This window comes from Tauraco erythrolophus, chromosome 6 (genome assembly GCF_009769465.1).
Source record: "Tauraco erythrolophus isolate bTauEry1 chromosome 6, bTauEry1.pri, whole genome shotgun sequence".
Lineage (NCBI taxonomy): Eukaryota > Metazoa > Chordata > Aves > Musophagiformes > Musophagidae > Tauraco > Tauraco erythrolophus.
The window spans coordinates 9,707,217-9,724,098 of NC_141470.1; the positions used below are offsets into that span (position 1 = coordinate 9,707,217).

At 44.5% G+C, this 16,882-nt stretch overlaps 1 protein-coding gene across 1 annotated transcript in view; it reads left to right on the forward strand.

Annotated features, from left to right (window-relative positions):
- The window catches only part of BRSK2 (BR serine/threonine kinase 2), a 339,934-nt gene that overhangs the window by 209,392 nt on the left and 113,660 nt on the right, over window positions 1–16,882 (forward strand). The window contains 1 exon segment of the mRNA XM_086612849.1: window positions 9,766–9,851. Within this exon segment, the coding sequence (XP_086468975.1) occupies window positions 9,766–9,851 (86 nt within the window).

Consider the following 16,882-nt stretch of genomic DNA (forward strand, 5'->3'; position numbering starts at 1 on the left):
TCACCTGCTCTGAGATGCTGGAGAGCCTGTCTTTACAGTGTTGTTTGTAAACCTCCCTTGCCAAGAGGTTTCTTGATCCTGATATTGATGTTGATAGGCTGCAAGATGTCATCAGCACCTCCAGCAATAAGAGACTGGTGTGTGCTGGGAAGGATATGAGAAGAGCAGAGATAAAATAACTGAGAAACAAAATGTTCCTTCGTAGCTGTCTTTGATCTCTTAACTCCCAGCTGTGAGAGATCCTGGATGCTGATGGCAGCAATCGACTAATTTTCTGCTGCTTCTGTTGCTTGTACAAAACAGAGGAAGACATTGTCTTCACTGAGGGGAGTACAAGTCTTGCTGTAATATCTTCTGTTGCAGGCTGAACCTGAGCAGAGGCAGGGAGCGAACACAGGCAGCCTCAACACAGAGGCAAAATATGCAATTTTCTTTCTTCCTCTCCTCTCTCTTTCTGCCTCTTGCTTTGTACTACAATTCCTGCCTTATTAGCCATGCTTTTGCAGATTAAAACCCAATGGAAAGCTCCGAGCCAACGTTGCTATCTTTGCTGTGTGCCTGATGCTGAAGGAAGAAGTGGCAGGCACAACACACAAAGCCGTTGCATCAGGGCTGGCATCATCTTGAAAGCTTGTGTCATTTCTCAGTGCTGATGTGTGGTAGTTGAAGGGAGGGGACAGTTTTACAATAGCTGTTTAACTGTCCACCAATAGCTTACTCCTGACCTGGGACTAAGACTGAGTCCATAAAGCTAATTTTGCTGTCTGAGTCACCAAAAAGCTGAGAGTAACAGGCTTTGAGCCTGTCTGCTGTTGGCTAAATCCAAACAGGTACTCCAGAGATGAAGATACTGAGAGGTCACTGTGCTGTTCAGTGTTCCTGTGCTGTTCAGTCCTGTCTTGCAAAAAATGCAAAGACACGCTTGTGGTTGAGGTGGGTTTGCATTAAAAGGTTATAATCCCTCATGCAGATGTGTAGACAGGGATGCTTGGAACTGAAGTGCTAGTTCATGTCATGATAGAGGTACACCAGTTACGGTCATGTCATTACAGAGCGACACTGAACAAGGGTGTTCCTCAGACACAGTCTGTGCTCAGAGTGCGTATTTTATGGACAAAGTGGACTAAGTTCAACGTCACAAATAAGAAAAATAGTTCTTGGGACCAGTGTCCCTGAGATGGGGTGGACATAGAAGTGCTAATGTAAAGCGGGTACACATCAGGCAGGAGCTGCTGTCCGTGCTGCAGTGCGATAGAAACCGTTGCCGACCTGCTGTGGCAGAAGAGCTGGGCGGAAGGGTTGCTCAGCCTCCCGGAGTACGCAGCCGCTGGCTCCACACTCTGGCGGAAAGTCAGCTGTTGGTTCCTCGCAGGGCTCCCTTCAAGGCTCCCTCTTTTGTTGCAAAGCGAAGTGCAAACGTGAACTTTGTGAGTCTGTATTGCCCTCGGCCTTTTCACAGTTCCTGGATGAGGTCCATGCTGCTGTTTGTCTGAGACCGTGTCCCTCTGGGAGGTGCAATTGTGCTACAACAGCATATTTGGAAAACGGAAACAAAGGGGAAATCAGTGAGTTGCTTCAGTCTCTGCTTCCATCACTGCCAGTTGTGAGGGGCTATCAAGATGGAGAATCCCTTCTATATATCAGCCGTTTGTATCTCGCTGAGTTTATTAACTCAGCTGAGACGAGATCCTAATATACCAGTATCTATGAATATCCATCTAAAGAGTCAAGGGGTACCCAAAACTGAAGGTCAGGAGAACATAGTAGGATTACAAAAATCATATTATCTGTTTTCCCCTCTTTGAAATTATTGATGTCATTAGGCTTGTTGTGGAACGGGACAAGGCAGGGATGGAGTCTGGCATTCTGCCTCCAGTCTCCTCGAAGCTCCAGCCATTCTGCCTCTCCTGGAGCATTTACCTGCCTTATTTCTTAGGGAACCAGAGATGGCCATTGAGGAATGCATGTAGAGAAGGAAACGACAGCAACCCTATTGATTGTTTCTGGAAGAGTATCAGGGAAAAAGTGTAAAGGACATTTGTGTAAGACAATGCCAAAGAGCTAAACAAGACCAGTGTGACTAATGGAGAAAAAGAGGAGGGGGAAAGAGGCTAGCTGAGACACATAGGGAATGGTGGCGAGTTTATCCTTTGAAGCTTTTCCAAGACTATGCTTTTAAATTTCTCTTCCTACTGATGGTAGACTCCCTGAAGGATCCAGTCCATGGTACCGTCAGCTTCGCTTCGTTGTCTCAGTCCCTTTCCTGGATGCTCTTGGGAACTCCTCTACCTTATCATATCCCCAACCAATGCTCTCAGAAGCTCTATGCTACATTTTTGGCAGAACGTTACGCTGTGCTGTGCTATCCTACCTCCTTTGTGCTTGCCCGTATTCCCTTAATGAGATTCAGCCTCTCCTGCATCCTCCACCCACTCTTTGGCTCAGACATGCCAATGTTGTGTTTGGTACTGCCCATATTAAATCTATGATGTCTCAAATAATAAAAGGAGCTCTGCACTTGTATTGTTTGAAGCTGAACTCTCCATACCCCTCAGTTTGCAGCTTGTTTCTTCTCTGTGTGTAGTCACTGTTTTTCTGTAGCTGAGCTATCCCTGAAATGAGCTAGGCTTGAGTTCATTGGTCCTTCAGGGGGAAGAAGCTGCAGATGAGTGCTGCCTACGGCATTGCTTGCCAGGGCTAGACTTAAATTTCTGAGTTTGGGGTGAGCTCTGCAGATCTGGTGTGGCAGGGAGAGCTGCTCACACAAGAGGAGCTGAGCATGCTGCTTTGGAGCAGGAGATGCCGGTTTCTTATAAACACTGGGAAGGCTGCACGTGAGTCAGGGTTTTTCCTCCAGGCAAAAAACCAGCTGTGCGAACACTCTGCTTCTGGTCAAAGAAAGCACAGTGCGCGTTAGCATTAAAATCCAGGATAAGGAGGGAAAAAAGAATCATAGAATCACAGAATCATTAGGGTTGGAAGGGACCTCATAGATCATCTAGTTTCAACCCCCCTGCCATGGGCAGGGAAGTCCTCCACTACACCAGATTGCCCAAAGCCTCATCCAACCTGGTCTTGAACACCTCCAGGGATGGGACATCTACAGCTTCTCTGGGCAACCTATGCCAGTGCCTCACCACCCTCAATGTAAAAAATTTCTTCCTTATATCTAATCAAAATCTGCCCTCTTTCAGTTTGAATCCATTGCCCCTTGTCCTATCACTACACACCCTTGTAAAAAGTCCCTCTCCAGCTTTCCTGTAGGCCCCCTTTAGGTACTGGAAAGCTGCTATAAGATCACCCCGGAGCCTTCTCTTCTCCAGGCTGAACAGCCCCAACTCTCTCAGCCTGTCTTCATAGCAGAGGTGCTCCAGCCCTCAGATCATCTTCGTGGCCCTCCTCTGGACCTGCTCCAGCAGCTCAATGTCATTCTTATGCTGGGGACTCCAGAGCTGAACACAGTATTCCAGGTGGGGTCTCACGAGAGCAGAGTAGAGGGGCAGAATCACCTCTCTCGACCTGCTGGCCACACTTCTTTTGATACAGCCCAGGATACGGTTGGCTTTCTGGGCTGCCAGTGCACATTGCCGGCTCATGTTGAGCTTCTCATCCACCAGCACTCCCAAGTCCTTCTCCTCAGGGCTGCTCTCAATCCATTCTCCACTCAGCCTGTACTTGTGCTTGGGATTGCCCCGACCCACATGCAGGACCTTGCACTTGGCCTTGTTGAACTAGAAAAGAAAGGCGAGTCAAAGAAGAGGTTATTTCTCCTGCAGAGTGGCTGTTGGCTTGTGTTCTGCGTCCTGCACTACCCAGTGATGGCAGCCAGGATGTGGCACTCACCAAAGGTGACAGGAGGCACAGGGAGGCTATTTGCCTTTCAGTGGAAGGGACCAGTTCTGCTGACTGCTGGCAGAGACTTGCGTGTCAGTCACTCGGTAGCTGTGTACCACCGGGCAGCAGATAATCCCAAGTGCTGAATGAGTAAATCCACTCCTTGTCTGCTCCCATCAGTGTCTCTTGCATGAAGCCCTGATGCTTCTTCAAGAGGGTACGCTGCAGATAATCCTAAGTGCCTTATTTACTCTGTAGCCTATGGCAGAGCGCTGAGGAACACTGCCAGTGTTAACTACCAAGTTAAACCATGGAGTTCCTGGGTCATTTCCCATGGTTAGATAACCTGTAGGATCCAGACCCTGTCACTTCAAGACTTTGGAATCAATGTGCCAGGCCAGGAGTTCTCTGCTGTAGGTGCGTTGGCACCAGCAGGAAGGATTTCCAAGAACATTCTCACAATATCCGTTCAGCTGACTCCATACCCTCAGACTTTGCCAAATTTTGAAATTCAGTGGAGCTTTAGAGTTGCAGTTTTGAAGAGACTATGGAAAAATATTTGTTTCAATAAAGACAAGTAGAAACTGACATTGTTACACTTGTAGTTTGTGGAAAATAAATTTCCCTACTAAAGCTTCATGGTATAGAAGTTTGCACATGCAAATTTTAATATCAAATATGCATCTCACTTGCTTCTCACACATACCTATTTTCATTTTCTTTTATGAGGAAATAGCTTTGAGAAGCACGCATGCAAACATAAATTGTGCTGGAATGAACCCACAATAGAGATTTCGATAAAATGAGGAATTGCTCAGCTCTCCAGTCGTTTTGCCTGTTTGTTGTAAGTATTTTGTACAGCATTGTTTAGTTGCCTGATTCTGTGGAGATCTAAGTCTAGTTTTCCCTCTCATTTATCTACTTTCTATAGAATCTTCTTGTAATTACTAGTACTTAGCAGAAAACCTGAATTCAGGTTAAAGCATTTAATTAGTCAAAATTGTGTAATAGAAGATTTCTTCCAGATACCACTTAATGATCATTAGAAGGTCTGATTCAAAGCCCACTTAAGTCAATTCGTGTCTTTTGTTGACTTCAATACGTTTTGAGTCTGGCTCAGTATATTCAGAAATGTGAAGCTAATGGCTACAAGAGCAGCAGGAAACACTCTCCGTAGATGGACAACTTCTCTGGTTCTCCGTTTGCTTCCATGATGGCCTGCTGAAGAAGTTTTGGATAAACGTAATGAAAGGCCGCTTTAAGTGAAAGATCAACTAAATTCAGAGCTGCAGAGGAAGATACTTTAATCATTTTAAACCTATTTTTTTTCTACTTCTACTCTAATTATGCTGCCATTGAAATTAAGAATGCAGCTGATATGATGTCATATTGCTTAGATGTGGTAATGGCTTAAGTTTGTTTGGGAGAGCGATATCCCTACAGTAGCGATGACCCTGCAGGACATACTGGGCCTTCAGTTGCTTGCTGTATAAAGCCATTTCTGCTTTAGTGCTGTTCTCTGCTGATTTCAAGAGTAGTGCATTTATTCTGTGATTGTAAGAAAGAGTGAACAGGTGACCTAGATGGTCTTCGCCAAAGCCAGTCGTTTTTCGCCATTTTTAACTTTCAGTTCCACATAACATGGAAGCAAAAGTACCAAATTAATAAAATCCCAGTGTCTGTTCCTGTGATGTTTCTGTTACGGCAGGAACACAGACTTTCCAGAGAACTTGAGATTAGTTTATTCCTATCCGATACCTTTGGATTTGCCACTTGATCTCAGTGAAGTATTGCAGTGATTTACTTTCTGCTTTCTGTGCTCTCATCATGGAAATGCAAACCACTACACAGCAAGCTGGACATTGGAGAAAGTACGTACTTTGGTACAAGGTTTCCAGCCTGAGGAGCTGGATCAACACCCACACCTCTGCATCCTTCAAAGTTCATCCCAAATTCAAATAATTCTGAACTCAGAAAGTTCGTGTCCAGGTTTCTAGTAACTGAGGGACAGTCATGTGTTCTGAAAATTATTTCCTTAATTTCTTCAAAGCAAAGCAAAATCAACATTAGAGAGCTTGATTTTCACATGAAAACCTACCACACCTCCACACCTCCCCCATCTCCCATTTTGCAGTGAGTAGGAAAAACAGTACAACACATTTGCAGCCTGCAGGACTTTATTGCCCCTGGCCACTTCTGCAGCTCCAGGCTTCCTTCTTAGGCCAGTGTTTTGAGCAGTGTAGGAGCCACTGGTGTCAGTGGAGAAAGAGGTTTGTGGTGTGCTGCTGGTGAACTTCAAAGCATCCAAGGAGAAATGTAATCTGCTGTCCTCCAGCTTTTTGGGTGTAGGTGTTCTTTGAGAAGCACTGCTGCTATTGACCGTTGCATAGTTCTTGCCCAGATTTGGTAGATAAAATACAGCCTGGTAATATGAGGCAGCTGTCCACTTCATTTTTCAGATTCTCACAGCACTGCATGGTTGATGGGTGACCCAATTGTTATTGAGCAAATGAATACAAGATAACAGGATACTTTCTCCATCACTGAGACAAACTCTCAGGCTTCCTCGACCTGCCCTCCTTGCCTTCTAGGTGAATTAGCACCCCATGTGCCTGTGAGTCAGAAGGCAAGAGAGCAGACCACTTGTTGCCAGTGAAAACTGTACTGGCAATATGGGCTTAAACCAGAGAGATATCGTTTTCTTGGGGGTAGAAGGAGGGTGAAGTAGAGAGGGAGGAGAAGGAGCTGGGGTTTTGCATCATTTCTCTAAGGGTCACGTTGCCCCCATGTTGCACTTTGTCATTAGCTGAATCACTGGCGCATCCTGTCAAATCAGCCTCCTGCATAGATTTTTAAAGCCCCTAATTGACACCTGCAAGGTTACAAGTTAGCAATGTGTTTCCATTTGTCCTAAAGAGCCTTTCACAACTCTTTCTCCCAGCTCCAAGGCGTTGGAGCACGGCAGGGTCAGTAACCTGCTGTGGTATGAGGCAACCCCGGCTGTAGCTGGGACCCTGTGATGTGATCCGGCGTTTGTGTGATAGGGAAATCGTCAGTTTTTTCCATTCTCTTCTAGCTATTATGCAAATGTTTCTCCACGTTTCCTGTTTATCACAGACTCTGAGCCTCCCTAGACAGGCTATTCTGAGCTTGGCCTGCTTTCTGATAATTGCATCTGCATTAAAGCAAACACCCCTGCAGGGTTTCTCCATTCCCCTGTCCTTGCCAGCTCGGAGCTGGACAGCACTGCGTGGCTTGCAAGCACAGGGATGCACATGAAAGGCATGCCAAGGGCTAGCGAGGCTCTGGGCAAGAAGGCAAAGCTGCATGCTATTTCAGGCCTCTGCTTTTGCCAGTGAGTTCAGTGTCCATGGCAGGGGGGTTGGAACTAGGTGATCTTTAAGGTCCCCTCCAACTCAAACCATTCTATGATTCTATGATTTAGCTCCCCTTAAGTTAAAAATATCCTCAGAACCTTCCACACTCACACACTTTAAATGTTGAAAGTAAAGTAGCTGAAGTTATTTCTTTTTTATTGGTTCCTAGCGTAAATCTGTAGGCACTAAGTAGATATTTGCTTTCTGGTCTGATTTCTCTTATTGAACATAGGCCATGCAGTGCCATAACTGAATCCTCTTCTCCAAGCAGTAGTCATAAATCACTGCCTCTTCTCATGCTTGAGGACAGTAACCAAGCAGGACCCTGACTGGATGCTGCCATCCGTCACTAGCTTGGTTTGAACAAATGCTGCCACCCCACCCACCAAGAGGTTTTTCAGAATGAATCTCCAGTGAGTTTATAGACAGACCATCTGCAGGGAATTTAATCCCTCATGAGGGAGAATGGAGTTGGATGGTCCCTACCGTAGCTAGTGCAATGATCACATTCCCCATGAAATACCTGGTCTCCCCCATACAAAGGGGTGATAAATGGTGCTGATGGTGAACCTCCGTACTATTGAAAGAGTGTTATGGGAGTGAGTGCTTCTGTTTTGTTTCTCCTCATTCTTCAAGCAAATCCAACAGGGTGGAACAAGCCCTCTGCAAATATCAATGCATATCTTGTAAGATAAAAGAGTAACAGGTCTTTCTGAAGAGGAGACAAAAATGGAATAAACTAGCTCTCCCCATGTTTTTTTTGTGGAATAGCTGTGCAGTTGAAATCAACCCAACTTTCATTTCCTATTTGTATAAGCGGCTTTCATCTAAGTGCTGGTCATGAGTAAGTTACACCTACAGAGCTGTCACCATCAAGTGCTGTGTGTCACTGAATTCCTAGCAGTTCTGGCCGTGCTGAGCTGTGTACATACATGTTTACATGCATTGCCAACTTCTCTGAAGGAGCTGTTTCCAGAAGGCCTAAGTGTGGAAGTGGATCTTTCAGGTGACTTTTGACTCTGCAGAGAGGAAGAAGTGTCTTTGAACGGCTAGGATTGACACATGTACAAACACCTTTTCCTCCATCCTGGTACACAAGGAAGGCCAAGGGTGATGCAGTGTGAGAGTTGCTTTTGCTGTTTTTTTGGTGATGGTGTAGAGGAAGAGAGATCTGGGATGATAACCAACACGCTGGGAAATCCTCCTCCTCTGCACAGTGCTGGAGAACTACCACAACATGATTTCCTGCAGAGTATCTTACTGGCATTCAGGGAAAGTTGTCTGTGTTCAGCCTTAGCAGAGAATGGTATCTCAGGAAACTAAAGGACATCAAGAACTAAAGGTATACCGGAGCAAGTTCCTGATTACTCGTCTGATCCCTGCAGGGAAGATGTTAAGGGACGGTTTTGTAGTTTGTTCATGTTTTGTTTGTTAGCATAGCAGCGCCAGGAAAATCAGTTATTTGAAGAACTGGAAAAAAAACCCTGCCTAGTTGTCATTGTTTGTGTCTTCAGGTCTTTTTCCTGCCTTTGTGGACTCTTGTAAATTTGTCGTGCCCGACTGTGCAACACTTAGACTGCATCTCGTTGCGGAGTTTATTTCAGTTATCTACAGTCTCCGCAGTGCTACGTTAACTCCCTTTGAGTTAGCCTGGGTCAAATCAGAGCGGTTCCAGCGCGGCTTCGAGCAGCACGGAGCAATTCTGCTAGCAGTTGAGGAATTGCACTGACTCCATCTCTAATGAATGCCATTAGAAAATTCAAGTTAAAAGCACCACGGCAGTCATGATGGGAATTTTGGGTGAGAACAGGGCTTGCCCTAATTACAGGGACTTAGTCACAACTTGTTAACTCCATGTCGAAGACACGCTCTTAGAAGTAGCCATGCTCGGACAGATTGGGAATGGAGAGAAAGCAGAGTCTCACGCTTCAGGCTCTGAGCAGTGTGTCTCCAGTAATAGGGTTTAATTTCTTGTTGTGCTTTGTGCTTCTTATGTCACTTCTTGTATTTCTTTCTCTTTCTGGGCCTCAGTTCTGCAGCTCTAAAATCACATTGCTGCCTGTCTTCTGCTCTTTGTTTCCCCTGCATACACTGCAAATTCTGCAGGGTGGGGATTTGCTAATATTGAATATGCAATACGTAGGGCAGCGTGGCCACACCTGTGCCGGTGGGAAGTCGGGAGAGCCCTAAGTGACATCTTAGAGTTTCTGTACTTTGAGAATATGTCATTGGCTTTGGGTTGTGAGGCAGAAACAGCCTTGAACGCTCGTATAACTCCTACAGCTAATTCCCCTTGGTAGATTTGGGACTTTTCTTTCAACCTTGAAGTTTTGCTGGTTTTCTGTCCTGCAGGGCAGGGAGTGCTGAGGCTGAATAAAATGAATTTTTATTAAATTATATGAGTCTTAAGTATGATACATTGTTCTAAGTTGCCGTATCCTCTGTACGTAAAGAGAAGTGGAAAATGGATAAATGGGAAGAAAATGTGTGGCAATATCTAACGTGTTATAAGTCCAAGCTTCTAATGTTCTCTATTTCTTTTTGTTTCTTGCAGGTGGAGCGGGAAATAGCCATCCTGAAGTTGATAGAACATCCCCACGTTTTAAAGCTGCATGATGTTTACGAAAATAAAAAATATTTGTAGGTATTACTGGCTTTGGCCAGAGAAAGGGGAAGGGAAGGAGGAAGGAAGGGAGGGAGGGAGAGGAGGGTTTTGGAACCTGGTAACATTTCTGAAAAAATAGAGCAGAGTGTATTTTCACCCTCAGCCAGTGTCCGTGTGATGTCTGATACTTGAATGAGGAAGGAACACTCCTTATTTCCTTGTCTTTTCTCACTTTCTGTACTTTACTTATATGCTGTTTCTTTTCCCACTTAAAATGGCGGAGAGAGGCCAGACTGTTTTCTGTCAAACAGCAAGAGAGAGTGAACGTTTGTACCTGTAAGGACTGGAACCATTTTGAATCAAACTGTGACAGACTGTTACGGTAGATAATTTGGATAGCCTCCCTTGCCTAATAGTTTTCATTGAAACCCTTGACTCTCACTAACAATATTTAAAATTTGCCACATCAATAACAATTTTTGGTTTTAAGGGCTGCTGAAATCTCCTGATGGTTCTGCAGTGACAGTTAAGTAGCAAAGCCTTTTTTTTTTTTTTTTTCTGATCATTGCCAGTGCCAGACAGGGATGTTGTCCACAGACACAGTCATTTTAGCTTGACAGGGCACTAGATGTGTTGCATCTGTTGTCAAACAGGTGACATTAATCTTGGCACAACAGGAAAAAAAATCAATATTCTCCAAATGGAAAAGGGCAAGCCAGTAGGGAACTCAGTGTTATTTTCAGCTTTTTAACAGGTTATAGCAAGTAGAGGAGAGTGGTTAAAAAAAAATTAAACTATTTTTAAAAACCACCATACATTGGTGACCTCTCCTTAATGTCACAACAGAAGAAGGGAATGACTGTTTACCCAAAGAAAGTGTGTTGAATAGAGGTAACAATCCCTCATGGACTGTCCAGCCAGTCTTGTTACTGGAGCAATGAATTCCTATTCCGAGAAGTGAGGCTTCTGTGCCTAAGGGTTAGCTTAGTAGAGCAGGCAGTAATTTCTTTTGGATTCCCTGTCCTCCTTTGGGGCAGAGCCTGCCGTCGGCGGTGAAATGAGGTTGCCAGAGCGAACTCCTGACGGCGCGGAGTGGAGGCTGGCTCAGATGTTGTCGGAGCCACGTGCCGGGTGCTCTGTCCTCCGTGGCATGAATGGTCATGCCTCCATCAAGCCCAGTTTGCCCCAGCTGAGGACAGAAGCCCAGATCTAACGCAGCCTGCTTTGTGTGCGGGAGAAAGGGAGCAAAGGGAAATGAGACCTTACAGCCAGTAAGGTCTCCTTTAATCCTGAAAAGAGAGGCACCATTTGCAAGAGTACGTTCCACTGCATTCTGATTTAAAGTGGGGTAGGATGAGGCTCCAGGCTTTTTTTTAGTTAAGAGAGAGGCAATATTCTTGTGTGATTCTTGTTTATTTGAATGTTGGGTAATCTTAGCTATACACGCACATAAACATGCGCACACTTGCATAAACATAGCATACAGGTGGTGCGTTCCACGTAGGTGTAGTATACTCAGGTGGTGGAGACAATGTATGAATACATGAAGAGGAAAGGCCACGATCATCACTTAGGGTGAGGGGATGGGTTATAGAGGTGCTGAAGCTTTCTTCTTGCTCTGAATGCCTGTGGAGCCGGCAGCTGAGCTGAGCTCTTCTTCTTTACCCCAAAAGACTTGGAGGCTGTTTTGTTCTATGTGAAGAATAGTGCTCAGAGCAGTCGAGATGGTCTTACACCAAGAATTCAAAAAAATTACTACATTCTTTGGCAGGAAAATATCTTCGTGCTGAAAATCACCTTGAAAAGGGAAGCATCCCATATCTTTAAGATATATCTGGATATCCAGGCTTCTGGGCTCCAAAGCGGGCTTTGCCAGTGACCATTTAGCCTTCAACAATCACTAAGTCTTCCTGTGCTGTAGCTCCTCTGCTTTGTCAGATTGAGCTGTCTGCATCTCGCTGCAAAGGCACTGAATCCCTCTGCTGAAAGACAGACTCTGTGAAAGAGCCAATGACTGTTAATTACGTTTCATTTTTTATTAGTCCCTATTTTAAAGAAATGGCACAATGCAGAGCTTCTGCCAAGCCTCCGTGTTCAAAATGAGAAACAGCCGTGGCCTTGGATAAATCTAGGAGAGTGGAGGGGCGAAGCGTTACAAGCGTGTGGAGGCTGAGAAGTGTGTATGCATGTACTTTCCCAAATAATAAGACACAGTGACCTCTAGTTCTCACCAGCATCGGAAAAGGGATTGCTCTCTGGTTGTGGCAGCACCTTTCCATCACGCCTGCCATCTCAGCAGTAATGGTAGTGCCATGGTTTCGGAGGAGCTCATGAATTATGGGTGGTATTTCAGATGCCAGAGACTAATCATGATGCAGCGCTGGGGAGTATTTCCTCGATAAATGTTACTTTCACAAATCATGTTTGACTTTTGGTTTATGATTTAATTTGTGACAAGGGGCTTTGGTTGAGTAGATTTCTAATGTGACCATGGATCAAATCCTTTCTCCACAGTTTATTTAACACTGAAAACGAGTTTTAAAAAATAATAATAAAAATCTGTTAGCGTATGTATGTTAGCCTAGCAGTCATTTTCTGTTTGTTTCGGTGGGTTTTTTTACCAAGATGATTGGAGAGATGGAGATGGCTATGAGCTCTAAGACTTCCAGATCTTTATCCAGCATTTTGAGTTGTCTTATTTAGTAAGACTGTGGACCACAGTTCTAGATGCATAGGAGAAAACACAGCTGCACTGTGGCTCTCTGTATGTGTGCTGATATACCACCTCAGGTATACATTATGTTGGCTAAACTAGCAATATTGCTAACAATTGAATTGTGTTTGTTGTATGATCAAACTGACGGCCTTCAAGCAAGATTGGGAGTCCACAATAACAGATAATTTAGAAATAGCTATAGAAAATCTATGCCTCCCTCTCTCCCATCATATAATGTTAATAGACAAAACAACCAGGGAGAGAAGAATATCCTCCCATTTTAAAGATGAAGAATGAGTTAAAGTAGCCTGGTATGGGGTAAGCCCAGAGGTGTTTTAAGAACTTACGGTGCTGGTTCATAATGGGAAATGATCAATGAGCTACCAAAATTTGCGTGTGCACCAGTCATTTTGACTAACCGAGTTCAGACAGTCAGGAGTTTTAGGGAAATGGGGATGAGCAAGGTGATAACAAAGCTGATAACAAAGTTTTGGTGTGTTCTGTGATGCATAGTGGAGGGGAAACACTCCTCAGTCATATGGTTTCTGCGTGGCAAATGAACTGTGTGAACCTGGGTGATGGTCCTCTTTTCTCTGCGCTATGTGTAGAAAAGGTCTTTCCTGAGTTGGCCCTAGACAGAGTTTGTGTAGCAACCAGAGAGGAAGACAGAGTTCATACACTGTTAGCAGCACTACCGCTGTGAATGAGCAGGAGGTTCTCATTAGCAGACTTGTTGAGGATTAAATAAGAGGAAACAGGCAAAGCTCAGTCCTTCATGAGTGAAGTGATTGGCTTGGATTTTTTCTAGGAAGCAATTTTGTGCTTTATTCTTAAATCTCTGATATGTACATTTACTGCATTTTATGCAGTAAATTCAGCTTTCCTTTTGATCTTAGAAAAGCAATCATCCCACTGTTGGAGGAGCTGTTAGCATGGCAACCTAAGTGCCATCGTCTAGTCCACAGGAGAGGAACCTTCCCTCTCCAAAAGGGATAAAGCTGACTTACACAGTTTTGCTGCAGAACTCCTGACAGGGGTGGCATTATCCATTCGATCTCATTTGATTAGCTATTTAGTTTAAATTATTGGGGGGTTGGTGAGGAGTGGAAATGCAATAGAATAAAGACATCCTAAGACCACTCCATGCCTTTTCTCTCATGATTCCCTTTCCATCAATGTCTATGTGTGTATATATATGTATATATGTACATTTCTACTTATAGGTGCATATAGATATTTGTATTTATACATATAGTGTTATATCAATTTTCAAATCTTCACACTTAAGGTTTCGAATTTTGTGGGAGCATTTATTTTAAATCTCTATATTGTCCAACTTGATCAGCATTTTAAAATAGAATCTGTTTTGGGAGAAGGAGTCGACATCAGATATTGTTCTCTGAAATGCGCCGTGCATTCATCAGCTCTTTTTCCAATCACAGCAAGTCTCTTTCTCATCATTCAGCAGTACAGTGGTATCACTAGGCAAGTGCCTAAGCCCCATTGCAATGTACACACCACACCACCTGATTTCAGAGGTGAAGGTGCTTCCTAATGAGCCAGATAACAAAATTCAAATATCCTCCTACCTGTGCACATCTCAGGTTTCTGCCTTATACAAGATCAGCTGACAGCAGGAGTCAAAGACTTAAAACTCTGGTGGTACCTGCAGAGGCATTCGTGCTGCCAGTCCTTTCTTGCAGGGTTTTCCTGAATTCTGTTTATTTTTGTTGAAAACTGATTGTGAGGTGCCGGAGGATGCAAGAAAGAGAAGAAAGGGTTCTGCATGTTCTTCTGTTATTGGTAGCCCAGGACTTTGACATCCGATCCATCTGTGGGGAAACTCATCTAAAGGCAGAGGAGGGTTCAGAAAGTTGGAGCAGTTGCAAGGGCTCAGCACTGAAAATTTATTTCGTGGTAGGTATGCTTCTTGGTAGTCTGGTTGTGAGGTGTCATGCTGTGGATGCAGGAAGAGAAAATAGAACAGGATTGGAAGACTAAATGATGTTCCACCTAATCCTTGATTAGAATTAAGAGAAATATTCATAACCAGCTACTTTGCCCCCTTTTCTTCTGCCGTTGACTTGTTTTAGTACTGTCATGAATTACAAGCGCGTGTAGCCAAAGGAAAGCCAGTCAGCTGTAGGAGTGGAGCCAGTGCATGTGAGGTTTTGAGTCAAGGGTGGACCTGGAGACAAGGAGCTGGCCAGAGGCCAGAGGAAGGGGACAGGGTGCTGCACCAAGGACAGGTGTCACCACTTGCAGGAGGGATGCCAGCCTGGCACAAAGCAGGGCTTGCACAGAGGTGGTGGTGATGTTTAATACTACACCCTGTGCAACATGGTCTTAATAAGCTCTGCCCAAAAGCCTCACTGTGTCTTCTGCTCACTGCCTGACGCGTGCGCTTGCATACAATCCAGGCCATGATGCTGGGCTTGGGAGAGAACAGACCCAGAGTGGAGCAATTCTGTGATGTACGCAAAGGTCAAGGGGGGGATGTAGTTTCAGAGTCACAGTATATTTACATGCCTAATTTCTCTTTCAGGCTTGCGTAGGCAACATCATGTGTGTCTCAGCCCTAGTTGTTAAAGGAAAGTCCACTTGGCTCTGGAAGATAAAACCCAAAAGTATATGGTCACTAGCAGAATTGCAGGAGTGAGCTCATGGGTGTTGTCTCAGCTCTGCCCGTCCTGTGCTGAGGATCCCTCTGGCTAGATCCATTCTGTATCATGGATGGATCAAATAGGATGGCTGCTGCAGTGCTTCAGCATGCATGACTACTCACCATGAAGGCACTCCTCAAAACACTTTCGTCCCCAAAAAATCAAAGGTACAGAGCACAACAGTGTAATCTACTACCTCTCTTTTCCCTAAAAGCCCCAACATGTTCATGTCTCCATTCAAATAGGCAGACTAGACTTAAGATTGTCTTTTGGAAAAAAAAAAACAAACATAGCGGAGGCACATTTTCTTGAAGGCAAGCTAAAAATAAAAAAAAAAAAAACAAAACCTTGAGTTCCTGGCCGTGTGCCAAATTAGGGTTTAAAAATTCATGCCCGCCATAAGAATTTATATAACTTTTGAATAATTTATAGGCTGTGCCAATAACAAGGGGCTTAATATCTGATCGAGATTGTTTAATCAATAGAAAACAGTGCAGCAAAAAAGCTGTCAAAGAGCTACAACTTGTCAATCTGGGCTGGGCAGCTTTTAACCTCTTCTCTGCTGCACATACATCCGTTCGTATATATGTGTGGAAGGACATTTTGCAAGTAGGGTGGTCACATGGAAGTGGAGTCGCCAGGACTTTTTTTGTTCTAGAGGCTTTTCTTCAGCACTCTGCTGTTCCAGACAGATCCCTTGCTGATTCACCAGGACTTTGAAATGTAATGAGTTTTGTAGCTCTTAGCTGAATTGGTCAAAAGGAGTAGTTTTGTGTGAGTAATCTGCTGGGGATTGTGGGTTGCTGTGAGATGGTTCAAAGTTCATCAGGATTGATGGCAGTGCCCAGCACATGCCATTTTCGGTGCAGCCGTTTCCATTTGTTTGATTCTGTGGCCAGACTTCAAGAGGTTTTTACAAATATGGGTGCTAGTAAACATACGGACAGAAAAGAACTGAAGACATATCTCTCTTTATAAAGGAGATTCCTACCTGACTTGGTGTCTCTGCCTTCAGTAATCTGCATCAACTCTGAAGTGTCTTGATCCAGGCCATGTTCCCTTTTTAGGATTATGCTCATTATTTTCATACAATAATCAAGTGATAAAACAGAGTAGTTAAGCTTCTCATCAGTTGTGGTCATTTTATGAAATGTCTTCATAGAATCATAGAATGGATTGGGTTGGAAAGGACCTTAAAGATCATCTAATTCCAATCCCCCTACCACGGGCAGGGACACCTTCCCCTAGATCAGGTTGCTTAAAGCCTCATCCAACTTGGCCTTGAACACTTCCAGGGATGGAGTGCCCACAACTTCTCTGGGCAACCTGTGCCAGTGCTTCACCACCCAGAGAGTGAAAGATTTCTTCCTTATATCCAATCTAAATCTCCCCTCTTTCAGTTCAAAACCATTGCCCCTTGTCCCATCACTACATGCTGTTGCAAAAAGTGCCTCCCTGACTTTCTTGTAGGCCCCCTTCAGGTACTGGAAGGCTGCTAGAAAGTCTCCTTGGAGCCTTCTCCAGGCTGAACGACCCCAACTCTCTCAGCCTGTCTTCATAGGAGAGGTGCTCCAGCCCTCAGATCATCTTCGTGACCCTTATCTGTACCCACTCCAACAGGTCTATGTCCTTCTTGTGTTGGCGACTCCAGAACTCAACATGGAACTCCAGGTAGGGTCTCACAAGA